This window comes from Ailuropoda melanoleuca, chromosome 13 (genome assembly GCF_002007445.2).
Source record: "Ailuropoda melanoleuca isolate Jingjing chromosome 13, ASM200744v2, whole genome shotgun sequence".
NCBI classification, from domain to species: domain Eukaryota; kingdom Metazoa; phylum Chordata; class Mammalia; order Carnivora; family Ursidae; genus Ailuropoda; species Ailuropoda melanoleuca.
In genome coordinates this window covers 40,433,969-40,451,765 of record NC_048230.1, presented here as the reverse complement: position 1 = coordinate 40,451,765, position 17,797 = coordinate 40,433,969, and the positions used below count along the sequence as shown (strand labels likewise).

Genomic DNA, 17,797 nt, shown 5'->3' with positions numbered 1-17,797 from the left:
CAGGCCCCTCGCAGAGGCCAGGGGGTCCTGCTGACAGCTGCGGGGAGGGCTCATCTCACCCCTGGCCCTGCCGTCATGAGCTCCTTGGACGCTGAGTCAGGGACAAGCGGATCCTTGTTCCCTGGGTTGAGTTCTGAGCTCTAAAATGTGAAGGAGCAGAACCTCGGAACACCTGAAACCTATACCTTTGTGGGCAAGGGTGTGGCGAGGCCACCGTGGTCCCCGCTGGCTTCGCGAGCACCGGGAGGCTGCTCGGCTCCTCAGTCAGCTCCCAGAAGCCGTGCCTGACCTCCAGTCTCCTTCCTTCCACCCCTGTCTCTACAGACCCTGCCAGCAGCAGTCTGGCCCAGTCGGTCATGTCCATGGTGTCTTCCCAGAGCCAGCACTCCCAGATCAGCACCGACACGGTCTCCTCCATGTCTGGCTCCTACATCGCCCCGGGCACTGAGGAAGAGGGAGAGGCTCTCCCTTCACCCCGGGCCGCCAGCAGGGCCCCCTCAGAAGAAGGAGAGGTAAGGGAGGAGCCCGGGGAGCATCTTTGCTGCTCTGTGCTCTGCACACGCGTCCAGAGCAGCTCAGGCCAGGGTCTGCCAGGGATGCCTGCCAGTCGCCTGCTGTGCCGGGAAGGAGTGCCATGGACAGCAAGGTAGGGCCATGGAATCAAAGACCCCCACGCCTGATTCTTCCATCTGGTGTCACTTCCACCCCGAGGACTTGGTTTGGGTCCGCGGCCCTGCGGGCGGGGTAGGAGAGCCGTGGCATCTGTGCCTTGATGTCTGTCGCTCTTTGGCAGGTGACGCCATCCTCATCTCCGGACAGCAACTTCGTCGGCCTCGCCGCTGAAGAGCAGGACGCCGAGGTACCGCCGATGGCGGGCAGCAGGGCTCCCTCCCATCAGAGGGACTGTTGGCGCTGGCGGGGGATGCAGTAGGATGGGGGCTGTTCTGGAAGAAACCTTCCAAGGTGGCATATCTGGCTCAGTTAGGGGTGGGGAGTGGTGTAGAGGGAAGAGTAGCCACGCTGGTCAGTGGACTGTCCCTTACTTAGCACAGCGCGCTGGTCACTGTGTAAGAGGCGTGGGGTGAGTCCTGGAGGGAACCCTTCCCGGCCAGACCCTAGACCTGAGGATGTGTTCGTCCTTTGTTCACTTAGTATTTACCCAGAATGACTGTGTCACAGGCACCTCCTGGCACTGGAAGACATAAAGACCCCAGTGACCTGGTTTTAGCCTCCCCCATCCCCTCCACCCCCAACTATATATCCTCATCCAGGGGCACCTGGCTGGCTCAGCAACTCTTGACCTCAGGGTCATAAGTTCGAGCCCCATGTTGGGTATAGAGACTACTAAAAACTAAATCAACTATGTACTCATCCAGGAGCCCCGTGGCAGGTGGTGGGGACAGGATTACAATTCAGCACAGAATGCCCTGACGGAGGTGTTCAGGAAGTACATGAAACACCCAGGTCACAGTGAGGTCACTAGAACTTTTTCTTGAGCCAGATGCTCTCACAGGAGTATCCGGATAGGGCTTGGGGTCGTCAGGAATTTCTGGAAGTTTTAGGATCTTGCTATTTGCTTTTTCATTTGACATTTATTTCCACCTTCAAGAGACAGTATGAGCTGAACTGTTACCAAGGTTCTTCCCGACATTCCCTGGGTATGTCTGTAACAGGCCTCAGACCTGGTCCCCACGGGCAGACCATGCCTTTCCCAAACAAAATCTGTCTCTGCCCAGGCCTCCTAGGTTCCTCAGACATGATGGGAAATGTATACTGTTGACGAGGGCCCTGCAGTGAGATACCATTAGGCCAGGTACTTCTGTCTTCAGCTGATCAATATATTCATTTTACTGCTATTATAGACTCATAGCACCTTCCTTCTGTCCTAGGGAAATGATGTCATAGAGGAAGAGGACAGATCGCCCACACAAGAAGATGGTAAAAGACCTGGTCTTTTGCTCCCTCTTATTGGATTTCTTTCCTGGGTCTTCTTTAAAGGGTACAGAAAGGGGCACTGGTAGGACTCGACGGCTCTCCTCAGTTGTGTGGCTGTTGGGGAAATCTTGTCTTGTTGATGGAATAACAGAGCCAGCAGGGTATTTGAGGACCGCAGCAGTCTTCTTGGCTCTTTCAAGGCCTCAGCGCCAAGGACGTCAGGACAGCTGCTGCAGAAAGCACACAGGAGCTCTGTATCTGCGGGGACTAGGTTCTGAAGCTTCTTGGGCAGCCCCATCACCTCCCTTGCCACTTCTGCTTTTTGGCCGAGCCCCACAGAGCTGCTCTGGCGGCCCTCCACTTGGGACAAAGGACTGTTAGGCAGTTGGTGTGGTCTTGCTTTAGCGAAGAAGCTGGCCGACGTTGTGGTAGCAGAGGGACCTGAGGGGCCAGCGGGCACAGAGAAGGTGTGAGAAAGAGTCTGACACCAGCAGCTCAGTATGGGCAAGTATTGGTAGGCTTTACTCAGGCCTGCATTATATCCTCAGATGGAGGCATTTTGTGTCCAGGAAGGCTGGGAGAGAAGGAATGGTCTACAGAGCAAGGAAGTGGGAAGAGGAGGTGGGGCTGGGAGAATTCCCCTGGGAATGGAATTCCGCCAGCTCCGGGAGCCAGCATCTGTGCTCTGGGCTGCTCTGAGGGGCCTACTGCAGAAGGGGGCACTTCCAAAGCAGACCCAGACCCCAGCCTGGACAGATGTCATCCTAGTTGCTTCTGCTTTAGCGTTGGCCGTGCTTGGGGGGTCCAGGGGTGCGCATGCTGGCCTGACCACTCCGCCTGAGCCAGTCGCCCCGAACGAGGGCCTGGCCACCAAGGCTGTGCCTCCGCCACACTTGCACGCCAGCCCAAGACAGGGTCGGGTGCTTCATCGACTCGGTGGATGCCTTCAGTGCTCGGGGTTCCCAAGTCACCCTCTGCCATCGCTTCCCCCCATAGAATGTTCGCTTCTGAAAAATGCAGGGTGGCGGGCAGTTTCCGCCTGACATTCCATAGCCCACACGATGGATTTATGTTTTTTCCTCTCCCTTTCGTCAAGAGAAAACCGGAGGCGTGGGGGAAGCTAGAAAAAAATAACATCTGAAACCTTCCCCTTCCCTTTACATGTCCGTAGGTTTCTGCTCAGACCCTTAAAACACACTCAAAATAACAAACTAAGTTTCATAGGAAAATAAAACATAATTTTGTGAATGTGGTGATCCTGACTAATATGCAAAATTATGGAACCTGCGACCTTTAGTTTTTGTTTTATGTATTTATCATCTTACAGAGCCTTGTGGTCATAAACACCCGACGCGCCCCAACAGACACAGGCAAGAGCGGGGGCAGCCTCTCTCCACGCCCCCGTGTGGCTCTCTGTGGAGCCCACATCCCACAACCCTCCCCAGTGGTCTCCACACTGGCTGGGAAGGGGCCAGTTCAGGAGACAGGGCAGGACAGAGCCAAAACACAGACAGGCCCACACAGTTTGATTCCTTTATTGTCCACTCTTTACCCACTTAATTACTGTCTTTTTTTTAACATATGATTTGATTTTTTTTGTCTCCATCCTTAAGACTTTTTTTTAAGGACAGCAAAGCAGAGAAAAATTACAGCCAGGCCCTCTCTAACTGCGTTAACTCCGTTACAGGCCAGAGGACATGCGCATTTCTAGGTATGGAGTGTGACAATAACAATGACTTTGGCATCGCCAGCGTGAAAGCACTGGACAATAAGCTGTGCCCTGAGGTCTGCTTACCCGGTGAGTGGCCGTCTGCTGGACATGAACTTGGTGGGAGACGCTCCCCTGCTCGCACCCCTGCTCTCACCCTGGGACACCCAGCTCCTGCCCTGCCCTTTCAGAAAGAAGGCCTGGGCCGTGCTAGGATGCCGAAAGCCAGATGCTGGAAGGAAGTGAGGAGGCCTCAGGAGAGTCCTTGAACTTTGTGCACAGAGCAGACCCTGCTCTGAGCAAGACTGTTAGGACAGGAAGACAGGAGTAAAACCCCCTCTCCTTCTGAATTGGCCTGACCACCGCCCTCCACCCCGATCCTGGGGGTCCCACGGCAGGTGGCCTGGTCTTGTTTTCGTCAACAGGAAGTCTGAGGCAGAACCTGCCTCTCTGAGAAGGTCTTGGAAAGCTAGCCTGAGCCCTTGAAAAGGGGATCCGATCCCTTGCTCCTCCGAAGGAGTTTGTTTCGTTAGGAGCAGGGAGGAATTGGAAAGCTGATGTGGTTTCAATTAGCACGTGGCTCTCTGAGCCAGTGAGCTTTGGGTTACCAGTCGCATTGTACCTATTAGACTTGGATCCCAGAGGAGAGGTCAGGGGTCGAGGGTGACTGTGCTCCCTGGAGCCCTAATTTAAATTTGGTCAGGGCTATCAACATGCCCCTTGTCCCTTCTCCTGATACTAAGCCGAACCTGGGATGACTTCTTACGCAGGAGCCGTGCTAGTCACACCGTGAGCCCTCACCTCCTTCTAGTCTGTGTGCTCACTCGGGGGCTCCACGAACCGCTTCCCTGAAGCCAAGTCTTGCCCAGGTGGACGAGGTCAAAACCGGCCTCCTGATTTCACGGCAGAGATCACCCTCCACGTTGTGGTGTTTGTAAGCTCTCTTCGACACCCCTGAAACGAAGACTTACTTGAACTTCAGGACAGCCACGTCACATCATGGGTCCAGTGCTTTACTCGCTCAGCGAAGCGTCTAGAGGCGTTGGAGCGGCGCAGCCTCCTGTGGCGGCCGCGGTCCGTCAGCCCGTGAGAGACACCGGGCCTCGCATGCCCGGCCCCACACAGGCTGGTGGCCAGGAAGCCGTAATTCCCAGAACATGCTTTCTCCAGCCTTTCAAAGGCCTCTCTTTGGTTGTTTTCTATTTAGTGTGTCCTGAAGATACTGCCCAGGACGCTTCATGTTCCGTGAGGCCAAAAGATGCCATGTCAATCCTGCTGCTTCTCCCGCCTGCCGGCGGAGGGGCATGGACCCAGTCAGGCCTGGACTGGAGCTGTGGGGCCCGGGCACACGTCATCTCCTGCCTTCCCACTCCTCACCTCGCTTCCGTCTGTCCATTTGTTTTTCACGTCTTTTTGCCAAACGTAAATCTGTCTGTCTGGTTTGTTTCTTTTGAAGCTCATTTCTGTTACGTAGCCTTCGTGTGGAAGTTCACGTTCACCGCGCCAGCCCTGTCCCCGCCCCCTGGCCACGCTGTGTCCGACACCGCGCTTGCCGGGCGTGCGCACGTCCCAGAGGCTCCTGCTTACGTTGCCAGCCCTGACTGGCAAGGGCCTGCATTTGATAGGTTCTCTGAGAAAAAGTGTTTGCAAAGGTATATTAATCCCTGCTCCACAAAATACGGGGATGCTTCTGTGGCAAGCGTAATGAGGAGGATTTGATTTGGCATTCCTGTGTCATTAGTCGGGAAAGATGACATCTCTGTCCTCTCTGCCCTGTGTCTGTGGCCGCTCCATAGCAGCCATCCTTTGACTAGGCTCCTGCCTCCCTCGAGGGGCGCCCCCACCCACTGGTCAGAGGATTTGGTCAGAGGGAGCTGCTGGGAACAGTTTTAGCCAACCGTGCTGGTGGAAATGGAGCTTGTTCCTTCTGCTTCCTCCTCCTCCTGACCCCCTGCAGCCAGCCTGCTTGGTGATCTTTATTCCACTTACGGGATTGCTTGCAGGAAGAGGAGGGAACCCCTGGGGTTCCTTACGGTGCTCTCAAGAGCCAGTGGGCTGAGATGAGACTAGGTCCACAGTCCAGGCCAGTCGTGCAACCAAATGCCTGTGACGCCTGTCGGGAGAGCGACGCAGGTGGAAGCACTTGAGGTGTCCCCTTGTACCCTCCCCAGAGGTCCCAAGGGCTCTTGCGGGAGAGGGAAAGCACGTCTGCTTTCTTGGTAAAAGGTTTGTCTGCTTCTGGTCTTAGCATCACACTCATAGCAACCGGATGGGGAACTCTCCAGAAGCCTCTGTTGGGTTAGTAGCAGGAGTATCCACTTTGATAGTCCCGTGGAATAAATAGGCCTCTTCACGCTCAGCTGTAAGTTCAAACTTCCATCCTGTGACTGAGACACCCGCGGGCTGACTCAGCTCCATGTTCTGCGGCCGTCAGGACAACTTCTCAGGCACTTGGTCTCTGCTTGAGTCTTGTTTCCCTCCAAGTGGCGCCGCTCCCTTCGTGGAGGGCTGAGGAGAAGTGGAGCCGCGGGGAGCATCCCACGCTCTCCCCTGTGCCACATGCCGCCCTCCCCATCCTCACGCACGCTCTGCCGGGAGACCCAGCTGATGACAAAGACTACGCGGGTCCCCATCCTCACCACTCTCATCACACTCATGGGAGTGTCACTGAGAGGGCACCTGTGTCCTGCCAGCCCTTTTTCCCCTAAGAAGCTTCTTTTTTTTTTTTTAAGAGTTTATTTATTTATGTGACAGAGAGACAGCCAGCGAGAGAGGGAACACAGCAGGGGGAGTGGGAGAGGAAGAAGCAGGCTCCCAGGGGAGGAGCCCGATGTGGGGCTCGATCCCGGAACGCCGGGATCACGCCCTGAGCCGAAGGCAGATGCTTAACGACTGTGCTACCCAGGTGCCCCCCCTAAGAAGCTTCTGAGCCTTCTTGGGCCCCAAGACCAAGGGGGGGGCGTGTTCTGAGATTGTTCTCCAAGGTCTCAAAGGGAGGAAGTCGAAGGTGATGGATGCAGGTGGTGAGCAGGTTAGAGTCGTGAAGCCAGGCTGAGTAGATGTGGTTCCAGGGAGTTGGGTGGACTATCACACAGGTGGCAGCAGAGTGACCAGGGGACCAGTGATGAGTCTGTGAACAGGTTCTGCGTAGTGTATGTGATGGGGGAAAAAAAAGAAAAGCAAAAATCATTTGGGTTTGTTGGTGGAAATAGAAATATATTTTTAAATGACCTCATTGTGCAGGAGTGGACATTACCCATGAAACCTAACAGTACCTACAGAAACCTGCAGTTCAGTTCACGCCTCTCTTCGAGCCCGTAACCCGAGGCAGAGATGCTGCTAGGAAAGTTTACGCTTCATAGACATGAAGGGAAAATCTGAATTCAGTTTCTCTTTCCACTGGAAACTCTTTGAGACAATCAGACTATTCTAGCGCTTACATCGAGCTTGGTAGAGGCAGGAAAAGGGGGTGCGGAATTCCCCTAAATATGCTCCCCAAGCCTACCTCTAGAGGTCTCTCTGCTCTCCCATTTCTCCTACTGTAGATGGGACTCGAAGGGAAGGCACCTTGATCCATCTCCAGAAGGAGTTCAGTCACCACCTCCGGCGTGTGGCTGGAGGGCTGGACGCGGGGGCAGGCAGCAGCAGCAGGGCTTTGCTGAGGGCCCATCAGCCCCCTGGCCGGGGGGAGGGCACCTCATTAGCGCTGCGCGACCTCCCCCTCGCCGCCAAGTGAGCCAAAAAGCCAGGGAGCGCAGATGCGTGAGCTCTGAGTCTTGAGGCTATTCCGGAGGAACGGTTCTCGGCCCTGGCTGAGGGTTCTCGAGTGGTGGAGTTGGGTAGCAGGGCCTCACGTGAACTGAGTCAGGACAGCCCGTCAGTCGGCGTCTCGTGGCGTGCTGGGCGGCGGCGGCGGCGACGTGGATTGTGACGTGTGCGTGCGTGTGTGTCTTCTCTCTTGTTCACCGTTTGCTTTTGGTCTCTCCCACCAAACAGCCGCCGTTCCGGAGTCCTGCCCCATAAACATTGAGGACTAGGTATGAGATCTACCAAATTCTATAAGTGAACGAACAACTCATTGCATTTTGGGGGTTCCTAACCTAAATGGCGATCTTGCCTTCTCTTCGCCCTATCACACTTAAGAGTCCCACCCTTAGAGGAGAAAGCACTTTTGACCCATGTCCCAGACTCCAGGGAAGAGAAACCTCCAAATTCCATCTGGGTGTGAGAGATACCTACGAATGTTCTGTTTTGCCCACTTCTCTTCCCCGGGGCCACCTCCACAGACTATTAGAGCCTAAGGATGGATTATCATGCCAGGACCCTTATGGGAAGTAAGCAGTTTATACCCACTTAATCCTAGCGTTTGGACCATTAGAGGGTCTCGGACTGGCCCTAGCGTGAGGCTGACCCCAGACGTTGGAGCACAGCCCCCTCAAACATGAGCGCAGTGAGCCTGAGGCCCTCCCTGTATAGCTGGGCAGTCGGGTCTGTCCCCCGCCTGAGTCCTCCGGGGAGCCAGGCCTGCCCGGGGAGAGGGCAGGGGTTCCTGGTTCCCTCACAGCGCGAGAGGCAGTGTGACATGCGCACTGCGGCATCGGGACGGGCTGGGGGGCACCGTGGAGCAAGCCTGCCTCGTGAAAGCGGGCCACGGGGAGGGGAAGGCCGCGGGGAGGGCCGCGGGGCCCCGTGGAGTGAGGTCTTCACCCGGAGCCTCTGTCTGTGGGGGAGGTTCGCGCTGCCCTGGAGGGAACAGATTGGATGAGCTGGTCTGGGCCAGGAGGACAGTTGAGGGGAGACCCTGGAAGAGAGGAGGGTGGCCTGAACAACGCGTGGGGGCTAGTTGTTGGGCACACCCTGCGAGTCAGTCCTGTGAGGAGAGCACTCGGCCCCCATTTGATGGGTGGGAGAACCAAGGCTCCCAGGGACATGAGCTGCCCAGGAGCACGCCGCCAGTCAGTCAGGACCTGGGAGTGAAGCCCGGGTTTTCTGACCACAGGCGGATGAACGCGAGGCAGCGAGGGATTACATCCAAAGCACCAAGCACAGGGGAGCCAAGGACGGCCTTCCGGCCTCGCCAGCCGGTGCTCCGTGCTCGTGCAGGAGCGGCGGCGGATCTGGGGGAGGACGAGAAGTTTAGTGGGCGCTGCCTGGGGCATCCCAGGGCTCTTGGGCTGCTGTCTTCCAGGGTTGATGGTGACTTCAGCGGGCAGCTCGGGGCAGGAGGGGATGAAGAGCAGCAGGTGTGCAAGAGGGGTGCTGCAGGCATCACACCAGCTCCCCCCTTGCCTTTCTGTCCCTGGCACCCTGCTGGGCTACCAGCCCCTTCCTGCCCCGCCCCAGCCCCCACAGCAAACACTGACACCGGACCCACATTAACACGCTCTTCTCACTCCCCTCCACTGCTTCCTGCGAAAACCTCAGCTAGACCTGGTTTCTTTGTCCCGTCCACCATTACATGCAGGCAAACTTCAAAACAAATAAAGACAGAGAAGTGGATCGCAGGGCAAGTTCACAGAACAAGAGTTACCCTGCATGTTCCTCTCCGTCAGTAGTCTCCACAGCGGCCATGACTGTACCTAGCGCATGAGGACAGGAACCGTCCCCTGCCCCCAAGGCTCCCACTGCGCCCAGTTCTCTCTCCCTTGCTGTGGCCCGCACACACATGGGAGTTTCAGCTAACACACATCCTGCTAGCCTCCATGCCCAACTCCTGGGCTGTCCTGCTAGAGAGGCCATCTGGACCCATCGGCTCCCATACCCTTCCTTCTCTCCTCTCCAGGCACCTGGCAGGCCGATGACAACGTTGTCAGTCGTCGGAACACACAGCGCCGGCGCTTATCATCTGGCAGCCTGGAGGACCCTGAGGACAGGCCCTGTGTGTGGGGTCCTCTGGCCGTCTGAGACCCCCAGCCCGTGCACCTGGGCTCCCTCCTGTCCCCACCTTCCATCCTGGCCTCGCTGGACTGCTGGCCTCCTGGGCGTCCTCAGCAAGACCATGAAGACTGCATCCAGATGAAAGCTGGACGTGGAGGTCCACCTGCTCCGGCTCCCAGTCCGGTCTCATCCAGAACCATGACCCCTCCCCTCCCAGAAGGAACTAGAAGCCTCCTCTCTTGTGGGCTGGAGCCTCTCCATGAACTGCAGCTCCTGAGATCGTTTGCAGAGACTCTTTGGGGTGCGGCCACCCTATCTTGATGTGCAGGTGGAGCCGAGGTCCACAGGCTGGTTTTTCTCATCTTTTTCTCTTTAGGGGGCGAACCAAGAGGACCTGGAATTTTGGCAGCTTCATTACAAACACCCATCTGGCATTTTTGGTCTCTGGAACATCATAAGCAATTTGAACCCTCCACTTTGGGGTAGGGTTGGGGGATGGCTCCTGTGAGAAGGGAAAGCCATTTTTCACTCTAAGCCAAGTTTCCCTCAGAAAGCATTCGGAGCTCCTTTCTCACGGACGAGAAACAGTGGCAACCAAAAGGTTGACTGGAAAACAGTTCTTGCTTCTGGTCACAGAGCTAGTGTCCTGGGCCTCGTGTGTCTGTCTGCTTAGGAAGGAGGCCTCAGATCTGAGAATCCTCCGGTTACGGGATTCCATTAGGAGGGTTATTTATGGTCAGGTGCATTCATGAAGGCCTGGGACGCCATCCTAAGGTGACTTTTCAAAAAACACATTTTCTGCCACCTCTATGTGCCAGGCACTGTGTTAGCTGTCCTATATTCTCACATTTCATCACCGCACCTCGTCAGGTGACATTCTTATACCTGTTGTCCCTGTCTCCACCCCTTCTTGTTAGTAGTTAAAGAAATAGGCTGAGGGAGGGGGTGGAACAGTGATTCTCAAATTGGTGCCCAGGAGGCCTAAGGGAAGTGGCGGAGCACGCTGCCAGCTTGGGCTAGCGGGGATGGGGGGCCTCCCCACCCCACGGGTTTTCCTCCCCGGCTTTCCAGATNGGGGGGGGGGGGGGGGGGGAGATGGGGAGGTACTCCTTCCCCAGGCTCTTTAGAGAGACTGTTCAAATCCCGTGCCCCCCACCCTCAGCCTGGTGGAAGGCATGTAGACAAAAGTCTGAAACAGCAAGGCCAGGCTGTAAGCTGGTGGGAGTTACTCCTCTCTCAACACTGGTGTTGCCAGTGGGTTCCGCCTAGTTCTTGGACAGATGGGTTGTCGACTGGCTTTGGGAAAAGGTGGTCTTCCGGTGGAGCATGAGATCGGGAAGCAAGGTCAAATACAGCCATTTGGAGGCTGAGATGTGGTGGAGTCTTAGGCTTTGCCCATCGTGACGGCCTATCTTCATATTTGGAATTGTTACCCTGAAAGAGTTTTTCAGGGCCGTTTCCGGCACCCCAAAGAGAGCCCAGTGCCCAGGGAATCCTTCACACCTTCTGTGTGGCTTCTTTGTACCGTCAGGCGGTGGTTACCCTTGCTGGGCCTAGTGGTTATGGCTCAGGTCCTTTCCTGGTTGGGGGACGGCCTGTTGTCCTGACAGACGTTGACAGGAACCAAGCCTGAATAGAAGCTTCTGTCCTGAGTCCCCTGTCCCCCTCTCCGAGGTCCTGCCGTGGACTCTGCTGCTTCAGGCCCCACTCCTTATCCTTTCTTTCCCCCAACATTCTTAAGGCCTCTTTTGTGTTTGAGATCCGAGCAATAACCCCACTTCCTGATTTCCTTGAAGTTTCAGCCCCAGGGAATGGCGGACTTCCCTCCACCTGGGGGGGGTGGCACACAGCTCCCCTCCCCTCCTGGCAGGTCATATTCACAGTGTGGTGTCACCCGAGATGAAGGAGATGCAGGTAAACAGTAGCCACGGTGGCCGGGAACCCTGAGAGAAGCCATTATCACCCTCTTCTGAGGAGGACCTGCCTGTGCCCTTCCTCACAGCACACGCTGGCTCCTCCCCCAGCAAGAGGCTCACAGAGATTCTTCAAGGCCTTGGTTCCATAATCAAGACAGGCCTGGGTTAGAAATGGCCCTTTCACTCCCGTTTCTCAGACTGATCCTTCCATCTCTCTCTCTCTCTCCTCCCCCGTCTTTGTTCTTATTTGGCTCTTAGGCAAGCAGAACTATCCCAACCAAGGGAGCTGTCTTTAGTCAGCCTGATCAGGCAACAGGGCAGCTGCCAACCCTACTGCCCGATCCATCATCTGGAGACAGTCGTGTTCCGAGCAATTGACCCAGAGAGAATGGGATGGGGCCTGGCTCTTCACTCGGGGGCACAGACCACCTGGAGGCCTGCGGCTTCTCCCGCTGACTCTGGTCAGAGGCCTGAGCTCTCCCGTGGCCTCCAGGTGGTGTGGTGATCCCGGCCTCACAGAGCCTTTTTCCCTTCCTCACCCAGTTCCACCCACCAGAGTTTAGGCCCGCACTGGGGCATCTCCTGGGCACATCTCCACACACTTTGAGCCGTCTCACCCGGGGAGAGTTAGTGTCCTGCCCGCCTGAACTCGGCATGTTGGTCGATCACTTCGCTTTAGGACCTGCACACCTGGTGTGTGCGAGTGTGTGTACTGTTGGTGCCATCCGTGTACCCTCTCGCTCCCTGGAGTAGTACACTCACGGGCACACTACAGTGGGGACATGGAGGATGCAATATTTATGGATTGCTGCATGATTCTTAAAAACGAATAAAACTGTTTACAAGGGAAGGAGAGCTGTTAATTGTGCCCTTGGCTTATTTGTGAAAGACTTTGTCCAGCACTCAAATATTTTTACTCAAGAGAATCTGGAAGTGGAGCAGTGGGAGAGGGCGAGGGGTAGGGAAAGACATGCTCCGGGGTGGGAGGTGGGAGTTGACGTGCCACCCGGTGCGCACAGGCTTCCCACCTCTGCCCTCCTGCTTCTGGGCAGAGGCCTGAGTAAGGAGCCCTCGCCTCGCCTCACCCTCGCGCTTAAACCGAACTGCCACCCCTGCAGCTCCTCAGTAATTGAAGAGCAGGAAAGCTGGTGGCAGGAGGGAGGCCAGGAGAACGGATGAGGAAGCCCCTGGTGTCACCCCACTCCTAAATGACCCTGCGAGGAGAATTCGGCGAGTCCGTGGCTTCTCTGAGTTTCACTCACCGGCTCCGTTTCCTCAGCTATCTGAAAAGGAGGGAGAGCCCTTCCGCAGAAGCCTCTGGAAAGTCAGCTTCCGGGAACCTTGCTGAGTACAGGGGTGGGGAGGGAGCCGCTTACCGGGAAAACCTACCCGCCTCGGGGTGCCTGGGATCGGTGCAGCCCCGGCTGCGGACCTGAGCGGCAGTGGGAGAGTCGGTCCTGCCTACGGGCACCGAGACGACGCTCGGGGTCGGGAGGGTGGGAAGGGGCACGGAAACATGAGCCCGGAGGAGAGGAAAGGAAACCCCAAGCGCACAGTGGCCGAGCCCGTTCTCAGCCTGGGCCCCTGCGCCCCTGGCTCGGTCCGCGGAGCCGCCGACGCCCCGGAGCATTTGGGACTGGAAGGGAGCGAGGGCGGGAGAGCAGCTGCGGGGCGAACGGCTCTCGGGCGTGCCCGGGGCCTCGGGCGGGGGCCGCGCGCTTCTCGGAGCCGGGCGCGGGGCCCTCGGGCGGGAATGCGCGGAGCCGGGACTCGGCGGCGGGTAGGGGGCTGGGTGGCGCGAGAGAGGGCGGCAGAAGGAGGGAGTTCCAGGAGAGTTACCGCCAGAGAGAGTGGCTAGAGCCCGCGGTCTCCTTGGAAACTTGCTGACCAATAGCAGCAGCGGAAGCTGTTTATGGGGGCGGAGCGTCGCCATGGCAGCGGAAGAAGCCTTTGCAGCGGCTACTTAATGCCGGTCCGGGGGCCACTGGCGCTCAGAAAGGCGCCGTCGGGCGGGGGGGCGATAAGAGGCGCTGGCGGGGCCCTCGAGCTGGGGACAGAGAGCCGCGGGGGGTGGGAGGAACTTCTTCCAGAACCTTCCTTTGGCCCGGGCTGCTCTCTGAGCCAGGTAAGGGACTGAGACGCCTGCGGGAAGGGAGGGTGTCCGTACCAGCCCGCTCTCCCATCCGTCCTCGACGGAACTGGTGGACCAGGGAATGACATCTGAGTTTGGGGGACACTAACTTCTCGCCTCCTATAACTCCTATCCTGTTTCCTTCCTTCCCCGTTATCTCCCATCCTAATATCTCTTTTCAAAGATCAGACGACCTCCCCCTCTGCCGCCCGGTGATACTGCCCTCCTGGGCTCCTTCGCCCCATTTCCAATTGTTGCGGGGGGGAGAGGCTGATTTCCCACTTTTGGGGAGAAGGCCTCTACCCACCTCCCTCCTTTAGCTAATAAAGTCTCTTCTAAAACCTCTGAGAGGAAGAGAGACGGACCCATCGGGGGTCGGACCCCCGGGCACAGCTTCTGTTTCCCCGATCTCGACCAGAAAAGATCCTCCCCAGCAGCGGGGACGATTTTAGAGGAGCTTCCCCCTCGCACACACACTCCCCTCGGGGGTGGGGGAAAGTGCTCAGTTCCCGCTGTGATCCTCCCCAGCAGGTACCACATTCGTATTCGGAGGAGGCGACCCCCTGGTCGCGGGATGGAAGCGCGCGTCTGGGAGGCCCTGTAACCGGAGCCGCGGGAGTCAGCGGGCTAGAGAGCGCGGCGGGCTACCCCCGGCTCAGCCCGTGGATGTTGACCGCCCCCTCGGAGAGTCCCCGCAGACATGGCGGAGAGCTGGCTACGCCTCTCGGGTGCAGGGGCGGCGGAGGAGGCCGGGCCGGAGGGCGGCCTGGAGGAGCCCGACTCCCTGGATGACAGCCTGACCAGCCTGCAGTGGCTGCAGGAATTCTCCATTCTCAACGCCAAGGCCCCCGCCCTGCCTCCGGGGGGCACCGACCCCCACGGCTACCACCATGTGCCAGGCTCGGCCGCGCCTGGGTCCCCCCTGGCGGCCGATCCCGCCTGCCTGGGGCAGCCGCACACTCCGGGTAAGCCCACGTCGTCGTGCACATCGCGGAGCGCGCCCCCGGGGTTGCAGGCCCCGCCCCCCGACGACGTCGACTACGCCACTAACCCGAATGTGAAGCCGCCTTACTCTTACGCCACGCTCATCTGCATGGCCATGCAGGCCAGCAAGGCCACCAAGATCACCCTGTCGGCCATCTACAAGTGGATCACGGACAACTTCTGCTACTTCCGCCACGCCGATCCCACCTGGCAGGTAGGGGAGACGCGGGTGGCGGCCGCTCCCTCCCCGCTCCCCTCCTCCCTCCCCACGCCAGGGTGGACTGGACTCAGGTCGCAGGTCCTCATGCCAAGTAGGCTGGGTGCAGCCAGCGCCCCAGGGGAGGAAGGCCATCGAGGAAAGACCTCAGGGGAGCCTAGTGCTTGGAATTGTCCCTCCGACTTCAGAGAGGGAGGAGGGAGGATGTTTAAAGGGCTTTAGAAAGGGTGCAGACCCCGAAATTCATGGGGAAAGCACCTGTCACTCATCCAGTAGACCCAGCCCAGAGACCAGGACCAGACTGTATGTGGACATGGCCCCCTAAGAGAGGATGATGGACTAAGGGACACATTTTTGTCCCAAGTCCTAGAATTCCTAGACACCACCCAGCAGAAGGACACTTGTCAAAGCCCAACTCAGAATCGGATGCTGGAGCATTGCCCCTGCCAGGCCCTGCATCCTGTCTTGTTTCAGTTGGCTGGTGGAGTTCGGGGTTGGGGGAGGGCAATGGGGTGTGAAGGCCAGCTGAGTCCCAGTAGTGGGGCTCTGGGGCCTTCCTAAAGTAAAGCTGCTGGCCTGGCCCCTCACCCAACCCCTCCCCAGTTTCCTGCCTCCTGTCCTCCCCCTCTTCTCAGTCAGCCTCCCTAGGGGGACAATTACCTGAGCCAGGTGCTTTCCACAGGGGCTCCGCCTGCCACACTGGCTTCATTCCAAGGATCTGGAACCTGGCACAGAGCAGCCAAGGGGCCCAAGCCTCCATGTAAACATCCCAACTTTGCCAGGGGGCACGACCCACCCACCCACCCTGCCTTCTGGACCTTAAACCCCTGTCCCCCAGCATGGCTTGGACAAGACGACACACCTAGGAATGAACAAGGCAGGATGGTGATTTGAGGCCAGGCAGACACGAGTCTGCCACCATCAGGATCAGGCGCTACTTAGGGGCTGAGGCCCCAGAGTGTCCAGCCTTTTCCCTGGGGGCACCGGCAGGGTGGAGCAGGCCGGAGAATCACAGTCCCAAACTACTCCACATTTGCATGGGCCCCGACTCTGGGGCAAGTGGCATTTGTACCGTCAGTGAGAAAGCAGAGAGACCCCCACCCCCGACCCTCCCTGAAGCCTGTGAAGCTCAGGCTGCCGGAAATGGGCCTCGGGAATGAGCACCGTGCTCTAGGCTGGGTAATAATCAACTGAGGCCTCCTAGCCTGGGCGGGAGGAGGGGGCCATGGCGGGTGAGGGCCCAGGCCAGCAGCCGGCTCAACAAACAAGGAAAGTCATCAGATCCCCCCACACTTCATCCCTACCCTCTCAGAACACACACCCTCACACCCTGACTAGCCCAGCTCCCCCACCCCTGCCTCAACCCACCCACTCACTTCACAAACAGAGGGCCAGCCAGGCCCAGGCGAAGTGAGATGGCTGTCCAGGCCCTGGGGGAGCTGCGGCCTTTGGCCAGAGGCCGCAAGCAGTGGGGTGAGGGAGGGAGGGCAGGACGGGGTGGCACTGCGAGCCACCCTGCGGCTCAGGGCTCGGATGACTGAGCAGGCAGATATCCCGGCAACAGGGAACAAAAGCCCCCGACAGCACTCCTGGCTCCCCGTGCCCAGTGGCTGGTGTCCCAGAGCCACCGGTCGGAGCAGTGCGTCCGTCCCTCCTCCCGTGTGGGCAGGAGCTTTCGTTGCCCCCCACCGCTGGCCCTTCCCACTCACCCAGCCGACCTCTTTCTCTCCTCTCCCCCTGTGCCCAGAATTCCATCCGCCACAACCTGTCGCTGAACAAATGCTTCATCAAAGTGCCTCGGGAGAAGGACGAGCCAGGCAAGGGGGGCTTCTGGCGCATCGACCCCCAGTACGCCGAGCGGCTGCTGAGCGGGGCCTTCAAGAAGCGGCGGCTGCCCCCGGTCCACATCCACCCGGCCTTTGCCCGCCAGGCCTCACAGGAGCCCAGCGCCGCCCCGTGGGCCGGGCCGCTGACCGTCAACACTGAGGCCCAGCAGCTGCTGCGGGAGTTCGAGGAGGCCACCGGGGAGGCGGGCTGGGGTGCGGGCGAGGGCAGGCTCGGCCATAAGCGCAAACAGCCGCTGCCCAAACGGGTGGCCAAGGTCCCGCGGGCCCCCAGCAGCCTGCTGCTGACGCAGGAGGAGCAAGGCGAGCTGGAGCCCCTCAAGGGCAACTTTGACTGGGAGGCTATCTTCGAGGCCGGCACTCTGGGCGGCGAGCTGGGCACGCTGGAGGCCCTGGAGCTGAGCCCGCCGCTGAGCCCCGCCTCGCACGGGGACGTGGACCTCACCGTCCACGGCCGCCACATCGACTGCCCCGCCACCTGGGGGCCTCCGGGGGAGCAGGCTGCCGACAGCCTGGACTTCGATGAGACCTTCCTGGCCACGTCCTTCCTGCAGCACCCCTGGGACGAGAGCGGCAGTGGCTGCCTGCCCCCGGAGCCCCTCTTCGAGGCCGGGGACGCCACCCTGGCTGCCGACCTGCAGGACTGGGCCAGTGTGGGCGCCTTCTTGTAAGAGGCCGGGCGCCACCCCACCTCCGGACAGTGCCCGAGTCAGGGCCCAGACTGCCCCCCAGCACAGGCCCCTGGACACCCTGTCACCCAGGCAGGGGCTGGGCCAGGTCTCCCGAGGCTGGCCCCACGAGGCCTCACGGCCCCCAGCCCAGGCTGCCCTCAGATTCCAGCCCAGGAGGCTGAGAACGGGGGCCCAGGTCCAGAACGGCTGCCTCCCCGGCCCCCCCACCCCATACACACAGTGTTTCACCGATCCTCCTCTCGCCAGCCCCGGGCCCTGCACTGTGGGAGCTGCACCTGGAGCGGCCCTGGCCAAGCTGGCGAGCAACAGTACAGGGCCCGCCCCAGGGCACCTCAGCTTCGACGCCTCTCCCTCTCCCGCGGTCCTCCCCAGGTCTCTATCCAGAGAAAGTTCCCAGGTACAACAAATGCTAATTAGGTGACAGCAAATTAACCCCCTGGGGGCCTCTCCCAGCAAAGCCTCCCTGGGGCTGGGGAAGGGTGGGGGGGGTGGG

At 59.0% G+C, this 17,797-nt stretch overlaps 2 protein-coding genes across 9 annotated transcripts in view; both read left to right on the top strand.

Moving 5' to 3' along the window:
- Positions 1 to 10,134, top strand: part of RNF157 (ring finger protein 157) — a 71,692-nt gene extending 61,558 nt beyond the window's left edge. For 4 of the 6 annotated variants that reach the window (XM_019800355.2, XM_011225787.3, XM_034641647.1 and 1 more), the window contains 5 exons: positions 325 to 512; positions 794 to 859; positions 1,890 to 1,938; positions 3,623 to 3,733; positions 9,426 to 10,134. In XM_019800355.2, the coding sequence (XP_019655914.1) occupies positions 325 to 512; positions 794 to 859; positions 1,890 to 1,938; positions 3,623 to 3,733; positions 9,426 to 9,547 (536 nt within the window). In that variant the 3' untranslated portion in view covers positions 9,548 to 10,134. Of the gene's footprint in view, positions 1 to 324; positions 513 to 793; positions 860 to 1,889; positions 1,939 to 3,622; positions 3,734 to 4,512; positions 7,492 to 7,639; positions 7,681 to 9,425 lie in introns of those variants that run through there. The other 2 variants (XM_019800357.2, XM_034641648.1) reach the window with 2 other exon arrangements.
- Positions 10,135 to 10,600: 466 nt separating this feature from the next.
- FOXJ1 (forkhead box J1) lies at positions 10,601 to 17,768 on the top strand. 3 transcript variants are annotated; one of them, XM_034641650.1, is made up of 3 exons: positions 10,601 to 12,760; positions 14,099 to 14,765; positions 16,516 to 17,768. In XM_034641650.1, the coding sequence occupies exons 2-3, from the start codon at positions 14,268 to 14,270 to the stop codon at positions 17,281 to 17,283; spliced, it is 1,266 nt and encodes a 421-aa protein (XP_034497541.1). In that variant the 5' UTR covers positions 10,601 to 12,760; positions 14,099 to 14,267; the 3' UTR covers positions 17,284 to 17,768. The 3 variants fall into 3 exon arrangements, with proteins under 3 accessions (XP_034497541.1, XP_034497540.1, XP_002919910.2); XM_034641649.1 differs by lacking the exon at positions 10,601 to 12,760 and adding an exon at positions 13,443 to 13,561 and having other exon boundaries at positions 14,096 to 14,765; XM_002919864.4 differs by lacking the exon at positions 10,601 to 12,760 and adding an exon at positions 13,450 to 13,561.
- The last annotated feature ends 29 nt before the right edge of the window (positions 17,769 to 17,797 follow it).

What these genes read in the sequence shown, in the direction of transcription:
- FOXJ1 (XM_034641650.1), top strand. Translation starts at nt 14,268, where the DNA reads ATGGCGGAGAGCTGGCTACGCCTCTCGGGTGCAGGGGCGGCGGAGGAG. An exon ending in ACGCCGATCCCACCTGGCAG is followed by an intron (nt 14,766 to 16,515) that starts GTAGGGGAGACG and finishes CCCTGTGCCCAG; the next exon opens with AATTCCATCCGCCACAACCT.